Source organism: Rhinolophus sinicus, chromosome 7 (genome assembly GCF_057876585.1).
Source record: "Rhinolophus sinicus isolate RSI-liver-muscle chromosome 7, RSI-T2T, whole genome shotgun sequence".
NCBI classification, from domain to species: Eukaryota; Metazoa; Chordata; class Mammalia; order Chiroptera; family Rhinolophidae; genus Rhinolophus; species Rhinolophus sinicus.
The window spans coordinates 5,422,485-5,439,710 of record NC_142507.1 but is presented as its reverse complement, the minus strand read 5'-3'; the positions used below and the strand labels follow the sequence as shown (position 1 = coordinate 5,439,710).

The window sequence follows — 17,226 nt, the reverse complement described above, 5'->3', positions numbered from 1 at the left end:
GGAATTTAGTGATGATCAAACCACAACTCTTCCAGTGATGCCAGATAGCCAGGCTGTGTGTTGGTGAAATTAAATCTTTGAAGGGAAAATTATATTAACCCATTTATTTTAGTTGCTGCTTCTCAAAATATAGTCTCAAAAATAAACTATTAGCCCTTCAAGTGGCCGGCTCATGTTTAAAGTTGTTAGTAATGTTTAGTCTTTTACTCCATCTCACATGCTTAGCATATTGTTTAACGGTTATTCTTTCACAGGCAGTAACAGAACACATCTCCATTTTGAGGAAATTATATATTTTAAACTTCAAAAAACTTGAAGCTTTTCAGACTTATTAACTTACAAATTTCATGTAAAGCATATGTACATATTTTAATTGATCTTTTATACCATCAGGATAGTGTTAGTAAATGCAAAATGCTTTGGTTTATCTTTACTATTAACTACCATTGTTTTCATATTTAAAATAATTATTTGGATTTTAATCTTTTGACTTTACCTCTCAACAGCTTCTAATTATTTTTTTAATCATGAAAATAAGCAATTTGAGAAATAAATGATTACTATTCAATACTTTTTCATTATGCCACCCTTCTAGAACTAACATCAAACCTCGAAATTCTACACCACCTAGTTTGGCACGAAATCCTGCCTCAGCGGTACTTACAAGCAAGAGAAAAACATATGCTGAAAGCTACATGGCCAGGTATGTTTTATTTTACTAAGTAAACTAAAAGTGAATACAGTTTTCCACGACCGCCTACAAAAATATGTATCAGGCTTTTATACAAAATCTGATTTTTTTTGCTATACAATTTAATCTGGCTTTTAAATTGTACACTATAGTTTGTACATCAATCATATTTTCCTATACCTGATAATATTGTTGTAAATTCTCAAGGATAGTTTGTTCAGTTACACTGAATTCAGTAGTGTTCTTTGTATCTGCATTTTTAACTGCATCATGGTTATTTTTACCTCTACAAGTTGAATAATGGACTCTTTAAACCAGTACTATTACAATTTTCAGCAGCATTCTAATTTAAACCCCTGCTGAGGCTGTGACTATCCATGTACTTCCCTTTCTGTTCTGTCACAAGGTTTGTGTAACTTTGACATTCATTCTGTTTTTAAGCATATAATGAAATTGTCCCAGTTACAGATACTTATTTTTTTATAGAGATCCTAACTTATTCCAGAAAGTTTTAAGGCAAGGTATATAAATTCATGATGTACAGTATGGTACAATATTTTTTAAATGAAAGAAGAATAGAAAGGAAAACTGAGAGTTAAAACATAACAGTGAAAAAGGAGTGAAGTTAGTCCACAAAATGTTGCAGAAAAGTTTAAGGCAAGGTCCATGAAGCAAGATACTTAGCTCTCAGAAAAGTAAGGGAAATTTCCACAAGACAAAAATATAAGAGTTCCCAGATCATTCATAACTATAGGCTTACGTTCACATGAGTCTAGGGTTAAAAGTACAGTATCTGCCTTTTCTAAGAAATTCTTAACTGGACAGATAACTTACGTAGACGTAGTGTAGTAGCTCCCTCAGAGCCCATAAAAGCAAAGGCAAATTGTCTGGTGTGAAATGCTCTTAACCTAGGCTTCCAGGTTCTCAGAGGGAAGCAAACATGAGCTCACAATTCTGACTTACAAGACACACATGGAAATTCCAAACTATACTAAGAAAGTAGCAGTCACAAGAGGTAACAGAAAACAAACACAAGCACCCATTGCTTAAGATTTTGAAATCATCAAACACTGCTTATAGAATAAGTCTGTTTAAAGTAAAGAAATAAGACAGAGAATTGGACTCATAAACAATAACAGTATACTATCACAGAAAGATTTGAACACCTTTGCAAAAGAACCAAACAGAACTCAACATAAGGAAAAAAACTTAAAAACTCAAAAGATCATTTAAATTATAGAAGTCACAACAATATACAAGAAGTGAACTAGAGGATAGATTTAAAGACATTATTTAGGGACAAATATAATGCCAAATAAAACACTTCAAATTTTAATAGTTACAAAAAGAGGTTCTTTTTTATCTGAATTAGAAGAATATTAAAAATGAGATTAAGAAAGCTTTTAGTTATACTTAATATGCCCTTTTTCCCAGGGTTATGGGTTGAAAACAACTGAAGTGAACTTTGTGTTTCTATTTTTTTCCTGTACTTCTCCAGGCCAGATGGAGACTATATATCTTCATTCAATGGTGGAAACATTAAAGGCAATGAAGGAAATTCATCTGGACACTTACCAAAATTCTGTCATGAGTGTGGGACTAAATACCCTGTAGAATGGGCAAAGTTCTGCTGTGAATGTGGCATTCGAAGAATGGTTCTGTGAACAAAATCCCGAAAGAAAAGGAGCTAAGTCCAGAATTTTATGACTTGCTGCTTCCAGCTAGAGCACTTCCTCTAGTTATTTTGTGCTAAAATTATTCAAAATACTTTTTCCAGCAATTTTTGGAGTATAATCCTTTGACTATGTAATATGTGTGTGTGTGTGTGTATATATGTACATAATAAATGTATAATAAATACCTGATACCCCAAACTGTGCCATTCAAGGAAATATTTACTTATCTGTCAGAAAATAATTTCAAGTGGAATCATTAACTTAGGTATTAGTTTTATATTGCTGTCGTTAAAATCCAGTAAGTATACGTCTACAAACCCTCAGACCCTAGTGCTTGGCCCTTCGCGCTTCAGGTTGATTATTATTTGAACAAAAAATCAAAATAAACATTTTTATTATTGGTGCCTATTTTCACATATTATTGGTATCTGTTATAGTAGGACGAGATGCTTGGAATTTTGGAATTGAAGAGAATATTTTGTTACAGTTATGTGAGGTCATTTTCCTATAGAGCTCTTCAATAGTTCATTTATAAATATTTTTAAAAATAGGATAAAAACCAAAAACCTTAAGGTCTATGTTACCCTTTACTCGGTGTATGACTAATTATATAATTTAAATATCTTTACTCATTCTCTGAAAATGTAATTATGCAATTTCCTTTTCAGAGACACAAGGCTGAAAACACAAATGTATCTTATTCTAGTTAAACAGAATGTTTTGTTTTACCTCTATGTATTAGTTGAAAGTATATTCTTACTTCTAACTGCACTTCGAAAGTTTCACTTTTCTTTGCTTTCTATAATCTCATGACTAAAGAGTATTTTTAATTTACTACTTCATTTTTGCAGGTTGAACATGTAATTATTTAATATAAAAATGCAAAAATTTCTTTCAAAATCTTTCATGTTTATTTCTATGTTTCTGAATGTAGAAGAAATTACTATAATGGATTTTAAAACAAATCACCTCACCTGATAAATAATAATTTTGGTAAATAATGACTAGTGCAGGGCATGGAGGTTAAAGTATTCAAATTCAGTCCCTTGAAGTATATAGACAGATGTAGTTATGATTAGGTTAAAAAATATCTAATTTTTCCTACTCATGTTTTCTTTTTAGTTTTTAATGTTGAAACACCATTCACATCACAAGGCATTGAAAATGCATTGCTTTAATGCACACCTGACTTATGTGATTAAACATTCACAAAAATTTAATCATACTCTTTCTTTAACTTTGGCTAAAATACAGCTTTTATCATTGTTACATTCAATGTAACGTAGTATTCAGTACTAAATCTCTTTGCTTGTGCAGCCATATTCAGTAATTTAGTAGTAATTTCTGTTGAATCATACCTAATAGCTTTGATCATATTATAAAGCACAAGCAAATCTTTTATAGGCAATTTCTAGCTTCTTGTTTATGATTCTGATCAACTATAAGAATCAATGTAGAAATTTGTGGCTTATAATTTTCTTTGAAATTCATTTATGCTTATACTTTATAATTTTATTCATTAGTCATTTTTTTCATTCAGGCAGGGGATATAAACTTAATGGTAATGGGAATTGTCGTTTCACTTGCATTAATTGTCCTAATTGTCATCAATCACATGAACTTTTAACTCTCGTTTTATCTAGAATGGAGTTCTATTTTCTTTCAAGTATTTTTTAAGACCACATAAATTTTTGTCTGCTCAAGGAAAGGGTAGATAAATGGGCTTAAATAAGGTGGCACATGTTTGATTCTCACTGAATTTTATAGTAGCAAGTAAATGTTATAATGTACTACCTGGAAAATGAATTCATTAAGGAATCATCCGATTCCAGAACACAGATTATTATAAATAGTAAGTAGGTGAATATATTCACGAATTATGAAACATGTTATAACATTGTATTTAAATGCATTTTTTATATTACTGGCATATGTTCTCACATTGATTTGTTGTGCAATAGTTCAATTTTTAAGAAATTTTCCTAGATCTGTGCATCATTTATTTTATTTTTATTTATTTTCACAAGTATTTGCCAGTGTGGTAGAATTTAAAAAAAGATTGTAAGCTTAAATTAAAATGTAAAAATTGCTTATATATCATTCTGAAAGCTATTAGATTGAAAAAGATTATTATGACTGTTTTCTCTTGTTCACTGTTTTTATATATTACAAACAATGTTTTCATTTCTGAACCTATTCAATAAAGACATGAAACAAAAAAAAAATGCTAGTTGTTTTTCACTGATGCCTTATCCAGACATAGGTAGAAAGGTAGGAACACACAGAAACATGAAGAAAATATTCGAACATTTTCAGTGCCATCTGCTCGGGGGGGCCACCTCCTGCTCTTCCCACTGCTTCCCTGAGTCACCGCCGGCACAGCTCGGGCCGCCTGGCTCCCGTGCTATTTGGCGTTGTTACAACATGGCAGACATCGATAACAAAGAACAGCCTGAACTTGATCAAGATTTGGCTGATGTTGAAGAAGTAGAAGGGAAAAAAAAGTAGAAGAAGAACAAGGTGAAGAAACAAAAATCAAAGCACGTCAGCTGACTGTTCGATGACGCAAAATCCTCAGATCCTCGCAGCCTTTCAAGAAAGACTTGACGATCTGGTAGAAACACCAGCAGGAGATGATGTTGAAAGCTTGTCTGGGGCAGTTAAACAGCTAGTGGTTGCTCTCAAAACCCTTCAAGGTAAATGTGCACAGATAGAAGCCAAGTTCTATGAGGAACTTCATGACCTTGAAAGAAAGTGCGCTGTTCTCTCTCAGCGTTTATTTGAGAAGCCATCTGAGATCATTAATTTTATGAGCCTACAGAAGAAGAAAGTCAATGGAAACCAGATAAGGAAGATGAAATTTCGGAGGAGCTGAAAGAAAAGGCCAAGACTGAAGGTGACGCAAGAATGAAGAAAAAGAGACCCCAAGGCAATTCCTGAACTTTGGATGACTTTTTAGGAATGTTGACTTGCTGGCTGATACGGTTCAGAACATGAGGAACCTATTCTGAAGCACTGAAAGGGACTAAAGAAAGTTCTCAAGACGCTGGCCAGCCTATGAGTTTTGTCTGCGAGTTTCACTTTGAACCCAGTAAATATTTCACAAATGAGCTGCTGACAATGACATATAGGATGAGGTTAGGACCAGATGATTCTGATCCCTTTTCTTTTGATGGACCAGAAAAGATGGGCTGTATAGGGGGCCAGAGAAATTGGGAAAGAGGGAAGAATGTCCCTTTGACAACCATTAAAAAGCAGAAACACGGATGTATAAGAGTTCATACTGTGACCAAAGGAGTTTCCAATGATTCTTTAATTTGTTTGCCCCTCCTGAAGTCCCTGAGAGTGGAGATCTGGGTGATAATGCTGACGCCAGCCTTGCTGCAGACTTTGACATGGATCATTTTTTACATGAGTGTATAATCTTAAAATCAGTGTTGTACTTGACTGGAGAAGCTACTGAAGATGATGATGATGATGATGATGATGATGATGATGATAAAGGTGAACAAGCAGATGAGGAAGGGGGAAGAAGAAGGTGAGGAAAATGATCCAGACTGTGACTCAAGGTTCAAAACCCAGCAGAGTGCAAGCAGCAGTGAAGCAGGATGGATAATCTGTCTACACTGGTCTACCTTCTGCTTCCCTGGAAAGGATGAATTTTTATCACTTGACAAGCCTGTTTCACATTTTTTGGTATTTGTTTGTTTGCTTCTTTTTGCAGCCTAAAATAAACACGTCAAATATAATTTTAGTTCTCACAAGAAAATGTCTTATTTTTGTACTAATTCAGGTAGAAGCAGAGTCCTAGCTTGAATTAAGCCTTGTATCCAGTTAACCATATTGAGGAAAAGGGTGCCAACTTTGGAAGAGGTGCACTGCATCTCCTAATAAGAGTAAAAAAAGAGACAAAATCTTGAGTGATGTTAGTTTGTTTTAAAGAAAGATTAACATGTTAAGTTCTATGTCCTTTAGTTAGAATGAGAGAGGGCCCCAGGCTTCTATGGTTAATTCCAGTTCTTATTGCTTAAATTACATTATTTACCAATGCTTCTGTTTACTAGGTATTAAAATGGGTAGCACTATTTACTTAACTACCTCACAGATGTGTTAGGAACATTACATTTTATGAAATGTTTCTCAACCTATTAAAAGCTTAACAGTTTGGACCTATTTGCACCACAAGTGTGATATTCAGCATTTTATTCTTAGGGTTTGATAAACTGGAAAACAAGTTACGTACTTGATTCTAGATCTAGTCAGGCAACACTCTTTGTGTGACTCCTATTTTAATACAAGTAGATGGATAACCAACTATTTCAAAAGGTCCAAGAATTGTTTTTAGGTATTTTAGTTATAATCATATTGCAGAGATCATGAGACTAAAATAGAAGTAAGGCCAGTTTTGGGGGAGAGGGGGGAATGCTGTTACATTTGAGACTAGAGCCACATTTAAAATACCTCAGACTAATTACTGTTAATTCTTTGTGGTGAGCTTAAAAGCTTTGACAGAGTGGACTAATTAGATTGTAGTTACAGGACAGTTTAGGGTTTCTGCACTTAATAAAATTACATTAAGTTCATTTTTAGAAGTAATAAGCTTCCATTTTGAAAATTTAGTATTAAGATCTTGGAATGTGAACACATTTTGTTATTTCTATAGTATTATTCATGCTGCTCCTGAGATTTTAATTAACTACTGGAAATCCTTAACCAATTGCAATAGTTTGTAGGAAAAAAATATGCCATGAAAGCACCTTATGTTTTCCCTCTTCATTTTCAAAATGATTTTGGTTGCTTTGATTAGACATTCTTTGCTGATTTTCTTTTGTACCCATAGCTCATTTGAACACAGCTGAACTAAAAAAAATTTTTAATCTAAAGACAATTCCAGTTTTAATGAACTTATAAAATAGCAAATCTACTTTTTTCCCCATTCCGTTAGGAAATAGCTATTGCAAAGTGAAGGCATAGATACCATATCTTGTTATATGAGGGTGATGTGCTTTGCAGCAGAATTGTTCTCTTAATAAAGTTGGAGTTTTAAGGGATATCAGTGTTCATCTATACCATCTTTCCAATTCCAATGGTTCCAATGGTTCTGTTCCATTTTGGAAATTTGAAACATGTAATTTGAAATCCTTAATAAAATTTGCATTTAATTAAAAAGAAAATATTCAAAGTCAAAACACATACTTTTTAAATGAGAGTGGCTTTTTATTGGCAGGTTTGTTGTTGTTTGTGTGTGTGTGTGTGTGTGTGTGTGTGTGTGTGTGTGGTTATGCATGCCATCAGCTGTTAAAGAAACTATTACTATTTTATTGAAGTGTTTTTGACCTCAAAATCTTTAAATATGTTTTGGCACAAGATTCTTAAGGCATAGAAGCATTCTCTTCACAGCCAATAAAATTAAGCAGTTGAAAATTTTAGTGAAGTCAAAGTTGATAAGAAACATTACCGATGTTTCTAATTAGATAATATACAGTTTAATGGCAAAAAGTATTTGTTATGAGTACTTAATAGTTTAGCCATCATATATAAAATCTTATACCGGAGTTTTTTGTTATCTCTAAAATGTGATCAGATTAGACCTATTTAAATTATTGTCAATTTTCCTTAGGCTAGAGGTGAACAAAAAAATAATAGAAGAGGTACACAGCTACAGGCAGCAGGGTTCTTGTGTCTATTTGCAGGTATATGTATTTTATAGGGTAAGTATATTTTTAGTACTGAGAGGTTGATTTTTCCAACTGACTATATTATTGAATAGAGCAGTGCAGAATCATTAAAACAAAGTGAATGACAGCCACACTTATTTTTAGTCTCATTTTTAAATTCTTTCACTTAAATATTATTGTCAGGCTACTCATCAGTTTTATACGGTTTGACCACTAGGGGGTGCTTTTGGATAATATTTCCAGCCTCTGATCTTAAAGCCCTCTCAGCAATATAGGAATGAATTTTTATTGGGGGGGGGGGGAGGCAACATGAAATTACAGAGATTTATAAGAGGTAGTTGTTTTTTGTTGTGTTTCTGTTGTGATTTTGATAATCCACATGTTGATTTCTTAGAAACCTAGTCTAGCTCATCTTGGGCAACAGTGTGCCTGGAACTGATAGAAATATTTCATATTTACCTGAGTATTTCGTTGGCAAAATTATACATCTCAAACATAATATTCATGCACATTACCAAATAATCCTGTATTGCTTTTAATATTTCATCTTAGTTGTACAACAGTTCTACTCTTCCTTAAGATATTTTTCAATCATCTAGCCTAACTTACTTAACATTATCTAACATAAGACAGTGACTGACATCTACTTACACAGTTAAGTAGTTATACCCACTAATGTAAGAGGCACAAAGCTGAAGCTGTATACTTACAAACACTTAAAATACGCTTTCTATGGTCTTCATTCTATGAAGCGCTAAGAATCAAGAGAAATAAGATGTGATTAAGTTTCTGCCCTAAAGTTGATATAATTTATTTGGAGAAGCTGATATGTAAACAGGCAATTACAACTTAGGACAAAAAACAAGATTTATTTTAATAGTACTTTGTTATAAAGGTGCCAACAAAATGCTGCAGAAGTAATGAAAATGGAGCTGCTTTCTCATCACAAGTTACACATTTCCTGTTTTCTATTTTTCTCCCATGTCCCTACCAGGAGGAAACCTGGTAGACCATGAGCGAGAGCTATATGACCTTTTAGTGGGTAAAATGCACGTGGCAGCGGAAAGGATGTGTGGGGTGGTGAGGTCCGCCGGCGCTGTAAAACGTGGACTACGTTTGTCCTGACGAATGAGAAAAAACGGTGTTACGTACAAGTTACTGGTAATTCCATGTGTTCAATCTAACCTCCCATAACTCAATGCTTTCACTTTCCTATTTTTCTTTTTCTCTCCAAGAATCTCAGTTTCTATGCCTATTTGAATTTGCAACAATAAGGCTGGGAAAAGGAGGGTGCCAGTAAGTAGTGTTAAGTACTGGTGAGTATACTCAACAATAAAATACTGGTTTAATTCATCAAATCAGCAATCTTAAAACTGAAAACTGCAATGGGACATTAAGATGAATGACCTTATACACTGATGGTGGAAATATAAATTGATAAATGTTTTTAAAAAGTTGACTGAATTTACTTTAAAAGTCTTTAATATAGTCATGCCCCATCACCTAGTGATTTTATTTATAAGAGGTACTTGAAGGAGTAATCTGAAGTATGGAAAAATATTTAGGCAGGACACGTTTAATAGTCTCATGCTGATACATTCTTGGTAATAAGGTACCAAAGGTTATACAACGTCTGACACAAGTTCGCGCACTTGCCACCGTGTGCTTACGTTGGCAGCACTGTACAAACAGCTCGGGAAGTTTCATAACCTTGGTCTATCAGTGTCTCCCAGCTGAGTTCGTGTCGACAGGTGGCGGTGTCTTGCTGAGTGGCGTTCATTACTGTTGTTCCGTGTGTCTGTGTGCCATCACCAGGTCTGAGCTTTAATTGGAGCAATGAACAAACATTACATTTCTTGTTAAACTTGGCAAGAGTGGAAGTGAAATCAAAGACATGTTAGTCCAAGTTGATGGGGATAATGCCATGAAGAAAACGACCGTGTACAAATGGATTAAACGTTTTTCTGAGCAGAGAGAATGCATCATTGATGAAGAGAGGTCAGGGCGGCCAGTAACAAGCAGAAGTGATGAAAACATTACAAAGATTAGTTGAATAGGGCGTCAGAATCGTCGGCTGACTGGGAGAAGCATAGCAGACCAAGTCAACATTGATAGAGAAACAGTCAGGAAAATCTTAACTGAAAATCTTAGCATGAGAAAGGTGTGGGCAAAAATGGTCCCGAAGGAGCTCTGGCATCACGACAATGCACCAGCTCACACGTCACTGTCTGTGAGGGAGTTTTTAGCCAGTAAATAACTGTATTGGAACACCCTCCCTACTCACCTGATCTGGCCCCCAGTGACTTCTTTCTTTATCTGAAGATAAAGGAAATATTGAAAGGAAGACATTTTGATGACATTCAGGACATCAAGGGGACATCACGAGGACAGCTTTGATGGCCATTCCAGAAAAAGAATTCCAAAATTGCTTTGAAGGGTGGACTAGGTGCTGGCATCGGTGCATAGCTTCCCAAGGGGAGGACTTCCAAGGTGACCATAGTGATATTCAGTAATGAGGCATGTAGCACTTTTTTCTAGGATCAGTTCGCAAACTTAATTGTCACACCTTCATATATGGAATCTAAAAAAGAAAAATAGCTCACAGAAAAAGAGATCAGACTAGTTAGTAGACAAGGAAAGTGGAGGGAGGGGGCAATTGGAAGAAGGTGTTCTAAGGTACCAGCTTCCAGTTATAAGATAAATAAGTACTAGGGGTGTAAGGTACAGCATGAAGACTATTGCTAACACTGCTGTATGATACATAGGAAAGTTGTTAAGATTAAACCCTATAAATTCTCATCGCAAAAGAAAAAAATTTTCCTTTTTTCTTTCTTTTCATTATATGAGAAAAATGGATGTTAGCTGAACCTAACGTGGTAATCATTTCACAATATATGTAAATCAAACCACCGTGCTGTACGCCTTCAACTTACACAGTTTTGTATGTCAATTATTTCCCAATAAAACTGGGAAATAAAAAAAAAAAAAAACCTGTTGAGATCCGTTAAAGTGAATCTGACAGTGTTAGTACATAGGTTATTTATTATTAAAGGAGAAATGTTATACAAAGTAAGCAATTTGTAATACTGTATGAAAATATTTTTATATATAGTGTCAAAATTAAATATACATATTCCATTAATTAAAAGGCCATCATATATTATTCTTTTAAAAATATACTTCCCAAATTGCAAACTCATTTAGACAAGTTTTATTACACATAAATGACAGAAGAAACTCAGTACTATGGTTTAGCATCCTTAGAACAGGTGACTTTCTATTCTGTGAAATTATTCTTTCTTTTCATTTTAAAACATTTGCTATGCCATTATTGGAGGTACTGTGTTATACATTCATGTTTAATCACATCTCAGTACCTCTCTTAAGTATCTTGGACTCCTTTATGGTGTAGCTTTATGTCTCGTTCGCCTGGGCATTATCCGTATCTCACTGTTAACTCTGAAACATTTCCAGCACAGACGATGACAATTTCCACTGTCATTGCAGTATATTGATGCATAGTAGGCCACAAAATTATTTTGATAATAAAGCAATGTTAATTTTTAATCCTTGTAACCTTTATATACTTCCCAGATTACATATGTCTTCTTCTGAAAATTTTTAACAGGTTTAAAAAGTATTGCTGCAACTAATAGCTTACATGGATTGTCTTGCAAAATGAACACCAGCTGCTACAGGTCCGCCATATATATGAAATAGTTCGTTGATTGCAGCATTCGGTTTCCATTGTTTATGTCCATCTTCTAGTACCACAATATGTATTTCTCAATTGCTCTATTCCATTTATACCAGGATACATTCAGTAACTTCTAGGAGGCATTTTACCCCCAAAAATTGCATGAGCAGACAGATTCTTGACGGATACAACTGAAGTTCACGTTTTTACATTGTCACTCCATATTTTTCAATGTTCTTTAGTGCCTCTCAAAATTTTATTCCAACAAGTTTTTATCTGTTGTAGTAGCATCCTTAGGAAACACATGTCATCCTGTTTTCTCTGTTCCTTTAAAGATTTTTTCGCTTCCTACAGAAATATATTTTTAAAAAAAGTTTTAAGTTCACATTTTGATAAAAATATGCGTTTTTAAATATTCAACCTATAACTTCCATCATGTTAGGTTATACTGAAATTTTGGTGTAATGGAACAGAAGAATCTTGCACGATATTTTTAAACTATGATTTCTAACTATAGTTGTAGTAGTTGATGTATCTGAAATTCAAAGTTGTGGTTTGAGGTTTAAAATTCATTAAAGAGCTATGCCAAGTGGCTGCCATTTTCACCCCTGCAACATGGACATATGAATGGTGTTCAAACTTCTGTGAGAAAGATTTTTTTAGATTACTTAATTATTTTAATATGGAATACAATGTATTTTTTGTAGAAAGAATAGTTAACACTGAAAATATCCAGAGTATTTTGACCAAGATGATTACTAAGGATCTACCCGATTGAGTGGGAGTCCTAAGGGCACCCCAACATTCTTCACTACACTATGGACACCTCCTCATGAGCCAGTTTTCAGTTCCTGATGAGAACCTTAAAAAGTGTTGCCTGTACAACCTACAGAGAGGGGGAAGAGACAGCTCACATGGAATAGACATAGGGGAGTAATTGCATATACTCAGTTATATTCCCGTGAGCCCCTGGGAGGTGGGCTTCATACCGGGCAGGGGAAGTCACTTAGACAACAACCAGGTATTGGTCAGCTGTTGTGCTCAGTGCTTTACACACATTGTTTCACTCATCTGCTTAACGGAAAATGGACAGTTTAAGCCTCCTTTCACAGATGAGGAAACTGAGCTACAAAGAGGATAAATAAGCTGCCAGATCACATGACAAATAAGTATAATTACTGGGTCTTGAGCTCATCTTCCTATTTTTGGTTTAGTCACAAATTCGATCACTCTTAGTTATATATTTAATAACATTAATACATAACCTCTAAATAATCCTTTAAACAGATTAGACAACAGATTTCAAAGATAAATATGAAGGGGAATTTCTCATATTATTTTTAATGAGAGTCCCAGAACATATTTAAAAAGTACAAACTGACATTTATGTGACTAAGCAGATTTTAAATACATAGATGTGAAAATTTCATGACTTTTCCTCAGAGACCAAGATTGAACATTCATTAAAAAGACTAAAAACAAAGAACCATGATTCTGTCTCTGTAACCCTGGGGATAAAGATGTGATCTTTCTTTTTAAAACTTCCTTCCCAAATTTTCTTAGCCCAGAAGCCCTCAATGTATTTATATTGCTCATGCACTCATTTAACTCTTCCTTTTCAGGTGGAATTTCTAGGTTTCTTGAGTCCCAGGGTATGCAAATTCACCCTGCTTCTCTAGGAGGAGTAAGGAATTTCCACGTTCCCTTATATCTATTGGGTGAACGACATTATAATAATAATAATGGGAACGTAAAAGAAGAACCCATCACTCTCATGAACCAGGTGTGTTCATTTTCACATTCCCATCCTAGTTAATATTTATATCCTTTTAATGTTTCATCAAATTCAATTCAATATTCTCAGTTTTTCATTCACAAATATTTCCTGTATTGCTATATAATTCTGTGCAATATCTAATAGTATGTATAAATATATAAATAGAATATTCATATACTATTATACACATATAATACAGAGGGTGCCAAAAAAAGTATACACATTTTAAGAAAGGAAAAAACTGTATTAAAATTGTAATAATATACACCAATAACAAAGATGACTACAAGTCATGTGTATACATTTCTTTGGCACCCCGGTATATATTTAATACTGTGTACTAATAAAATAGGTATAAAATAGGCTCTCACTTTTAATTTGTATTTCTTTGCTAACTCAAAAGGATGGCTGTTTTTCTTCATATGCTTTTTTTCTAGTTTTTTTTCTTCTGTATAAATAGTTTATGGCTTTTGCCCATTACCGACAGATGTTTCAATGTTTCGATCTGCTTTTTTAAAAAAAAAAAAAATCAATTCTCTGATATTTCTCCTAGCTTCTTTTATTTTAAAATAGTGTTGTTGTTTTTTAAATGGTGTAAAGGGATCCAATTTGTAAGGAGTATCTCCTTACTCCTTCTATTAACATTATAATGAATATTTTCAAAACCAACCATAAGAAAGAAAATTCAAAGAGAAATATTAAGGATTAAAAAATGAAAGTTGAGTAAAAAGCTGATAAAGAAAGAAAATTATACAATTATTCTCACCAAATTCTTAGTGGGTTGGGCTTCACCCAGGGAAGCTTGTTTTTTTCCTTTGTCCTTAAAAACAAAGTTACATTTACAACATTGAATATTAATCCTTTGTCACTCCTCCCATTAATGTAATTGCTAATGTTCACATGCTTCTCAGCTCATCTAATCTATTTGAGAATCCACTTCCAATTATTTACTGTTAGTACAGCAGAATAATAATTCCATTTAGAAATAGAATACAGGCATACCTTGTTTTATTGCACTTTATTTTAATTGCTTCACAGATAAAGCATTTTTTACAAATTGAAGGTTTGTGGCAACCCTGCATTGAGCAAGTCTGTCAGTGCTACCATGTCTCCCCGAAAATAAGACCTAGACAGGCAATCAGCTCTAATGCATCTTTTGGAGCAAAAATTACAAGATAAGACCGGGTATAATATAACATGATATGATATGATATGATATGATATGATATGATATGATATGATATGATATGATAAATAGAATATAATACTGGGTCTTATATTTATTTTTGCTCAAAAGACGCATTAGAGCTGATTGTCCAGCTAGGTCTTACTTTTGGAGAAACACGGTATTTTTCCAACATTCGTTTGCTTCCATATCTCTTTGTCACATTTTAGTAATTCAATATTTCAAAGTTTTCCATTCTTACTATGTTTTCTCTGGTGATCTGTGATCAGTGATCTTTGATGGTATTGTAATTGTTTTGGGGTGCCACTAACTACACCCATGTAAGATGGTGAACTTAACTGATACATATTATATGTGTTCTGACTGCTCCACAGACCAGCAGTTCCTCTGTCTCTCTCCTTTTCCTTGGGCCTCCCTATCCCCTGAGACACAATCATACTGATTTAGGCCAATTAATAACCCTACAATGGCCTCTAAGTGTTTATGTGAAAGGAAGAGACGCATATCTCTCACTTTAAGTAAAAAGCTAGAAATGATTAAAGCTAGAAATGATTCAGCTCAGTGAAGAAGGCATGGCTAAAGCCAAGACAGGTTAAAAGCTAGGCCCCCTTGTGCCAAACAGTTAGCCAAGTTGCGAATGCAACAGAAGCGTTCTTGAAAGAAATTAAAAGTGCTACTCCAGTGAACACATGAATGATGACAAAAGCAAAATAGCCTTATTGCTGATACACAGAGAGTTTTAGTGGTCTGGATAGAAAATCAAACCCACCACAAAGTTCCTTTAAGCCCAAGCCTCATCCAGAGCAAGGCCCTGACTCTCTTCAATTCTAGGAAGGCTGAGAGAGGTGGGGAAGCTGCAAAAGAAAAGTTTGAAGCTTGGCAGAAGTTGATTCCCCTGGGGTTTAAGGAAAGAAACCGTCTCCATAACATGAAAGTACAAGGTGAGCAGCAAGTGCTGATGGAGAAGCCGCAGCAAGTTACCCAGAAGTTCTAGCTAAGACAATTCATGAAGAAGGTGGCTACACAAAACAACAGATTTTCACTGTAGATAAACCAGCCTCATATTGGAAGAAGATGCCATCTAGGACCTTCACAGCTGAGAGAAGTCAATGCCTGGCTTCAAAGCTTCGAAGGACAGGCTGACTCTCTTGGTAGGGGCTCATGCAGCTGGTGCCTTTCAGTTAAAGCCAATGCTCATTTGCCATCTTAAAATCCTAGGGCCCTTAGGAATGACATATGCTAAATCTACCCTGCTTGTACTCTGTAAATGCAGCAACAAAGCCTGGATGACAGCACATCTGTTTACATCATGATTTACTAACTGTTTTAAGCCCACTGTTAAGACCTCCTGCTCAGGGGGATAAAAAACAACACAAAGATTCCTTTTAAAATATTACTGCTCATTGGCAATGCTTCTGGTCACCCAAGAGCTCTGATGGAGGTGGACAATGAGATTAATATTATTTTCATTCCTGCTTACATAACATCATTTCTGCAGCCCATGGATCAAGGACTAATTTTAACTTGCAAGTCTTATTATTTAGGAAATACATTTCAAAGGGCTATCACTGCATAGACAGTGATTCCTCTGATGGATATGGGCAAAGTCGACTGAAAACCTTCTGGAAAGGATTCCCCATTCCAGATGCCATTAAGAACATTCATGATTCATGGGAAGAGGTCAAATATCAACATTAACAGGAGTTTGGAAGAAGTTATTTCCAACTCTCTGGGATGACTTTGAGGGGGTCAAGATTTCAGTGGAGGAAGTCACTGCAAATGTGGAAACAGCAAGAGAACTAGAACTAGAAGTGGAGCCTGAACACGTGACTGAATTTCTGCTATCTCATGATACAACTTTAATGGATGAGGAGTTGCTTCTTATGGACGAGCAAACAGTGGTTTCTTGAGATAAAATATAGTCCTGGTAAAGATGCTGTGAAGATTGTTGAAATAACAATGGATTTAGAATACTACATAAATTACTTAGTTGATAGAGCAGTGGCTGTGTTTGAGAGGATTGACTCCTATTGTGAAAGAAGTTCTACTGTGGGTACCATGCTACCAAACAGCATCACATGCTACAGAGAAACTGTGAAAGGAAGAGTCAATGATGTGACAGACTCCACGGTAGTCTTATTGTAAGAAATCGCCACAGCCACCCCGACCTGCAGCAACCAGCATCCTGCTCAGTCAGCAGCCATCACCATGGAGGCAGGACCTTCACCAGCAGTGATTACGACTTGCTGAGGGCTCAGATGACGGTTAGTATTTTTTAGCAATAAAGTATTTTTAAACTATTTTAGCAATAATGTACTTTTAAAATACTAAAGTATTTTAAAGTATGTACATTTTTAGACATAATGCTATTGCACACTTAATAGACTACAGTGTAGTGTAAACATAACTTATATGCACTGGGAAACCTGACGATTTGTGTGACTCATTTTACTGCGGTATTCACTTCATTGCGGTGGCCTGGAACTAACCCGCAATATCTCCAAGGTCTGCCTGTTTCAGC

At 34.8% G+C, this 17,226-nt stretch overlaps 2 protein-coding genes and 1 pseudogene across 8 annotated transcripts in view; 2 read left to right on the top strand and 1 right to left on the bottom strand.

Moving 5' to 3' along the window:
• ZC2HC1A (zinc finger C2HC-type containing 1A) overlaps positions 1-2,750 on the top strand; it is a 35,202-nt gene extending 32,452 nt beyond the window's left edge. For all 3 annotated transcript variants that reach the window (XM_074318402.2, XM_019725612.3, XM_019725604.3), the window contains 2 exons: positions 596-703; positions 2,190-2,750. In XM_074318402.2, the coding sequence (XP_074174503.2) occupies positions 596-703; positions 2,190-2,355 (274 nt within the window). In that variant the 3' untranslated portion in view covers positions 2,356-2,750. The remainder of the gene's footprint in view (positions 1-595; positions 704-2,189) is intronic.
• Positions 2,751-4,542: 1,792 nt separating this feature from the next.
• Positions 4,543-7,519, top strand: LOC109444319 (nucleosome assembly protein 1-like 1 pseudogene; annotated as a pseudogene). The gene has a single exon (XR_016021673.1). The product of XR_016021673.1 is annotated as a nucleosome assembly protein 1-like 1 pseudogene (transcript).
• A 1,045-nt stretch (positions 7,520-8,564) lies between these two features.
• Positions 8,565-17,226, bottom strand: part of IL7 (interleukin 7) — a 46,010-nt gene continuing 37,348 nt past the window's right edge. The window contains exons 5-8 of one of the 4 annotated variants that reach the window (XR_016021674.1): positions 14,286-14,339; positions 11,423-12,090; positions 10,330-10,626; positions 8,565-9,867 (exon numbers count right to left, since the gene is read on the bottom strand). Coding sequence is in view for 1 of the 4 variants with exons in the window: in XM_088799357.1 (XP_088655483.1) it covers positions 11,971-12,090; positions 14,286-14,339 (174 nt within the window). In the remaining 3 variants the exon portion in view is untranslated. Of the gene's footprint in view, positions 9,868-10,329; positions 10,627-11,241; positions 12,091-14,285; positions 14,340-17,226 lie in introns of those variants that run through there. The other 3 variants (XR_016021675.1, XR_016021676.1, XM_088799357.1) reach the window with 3 other exon arrangements.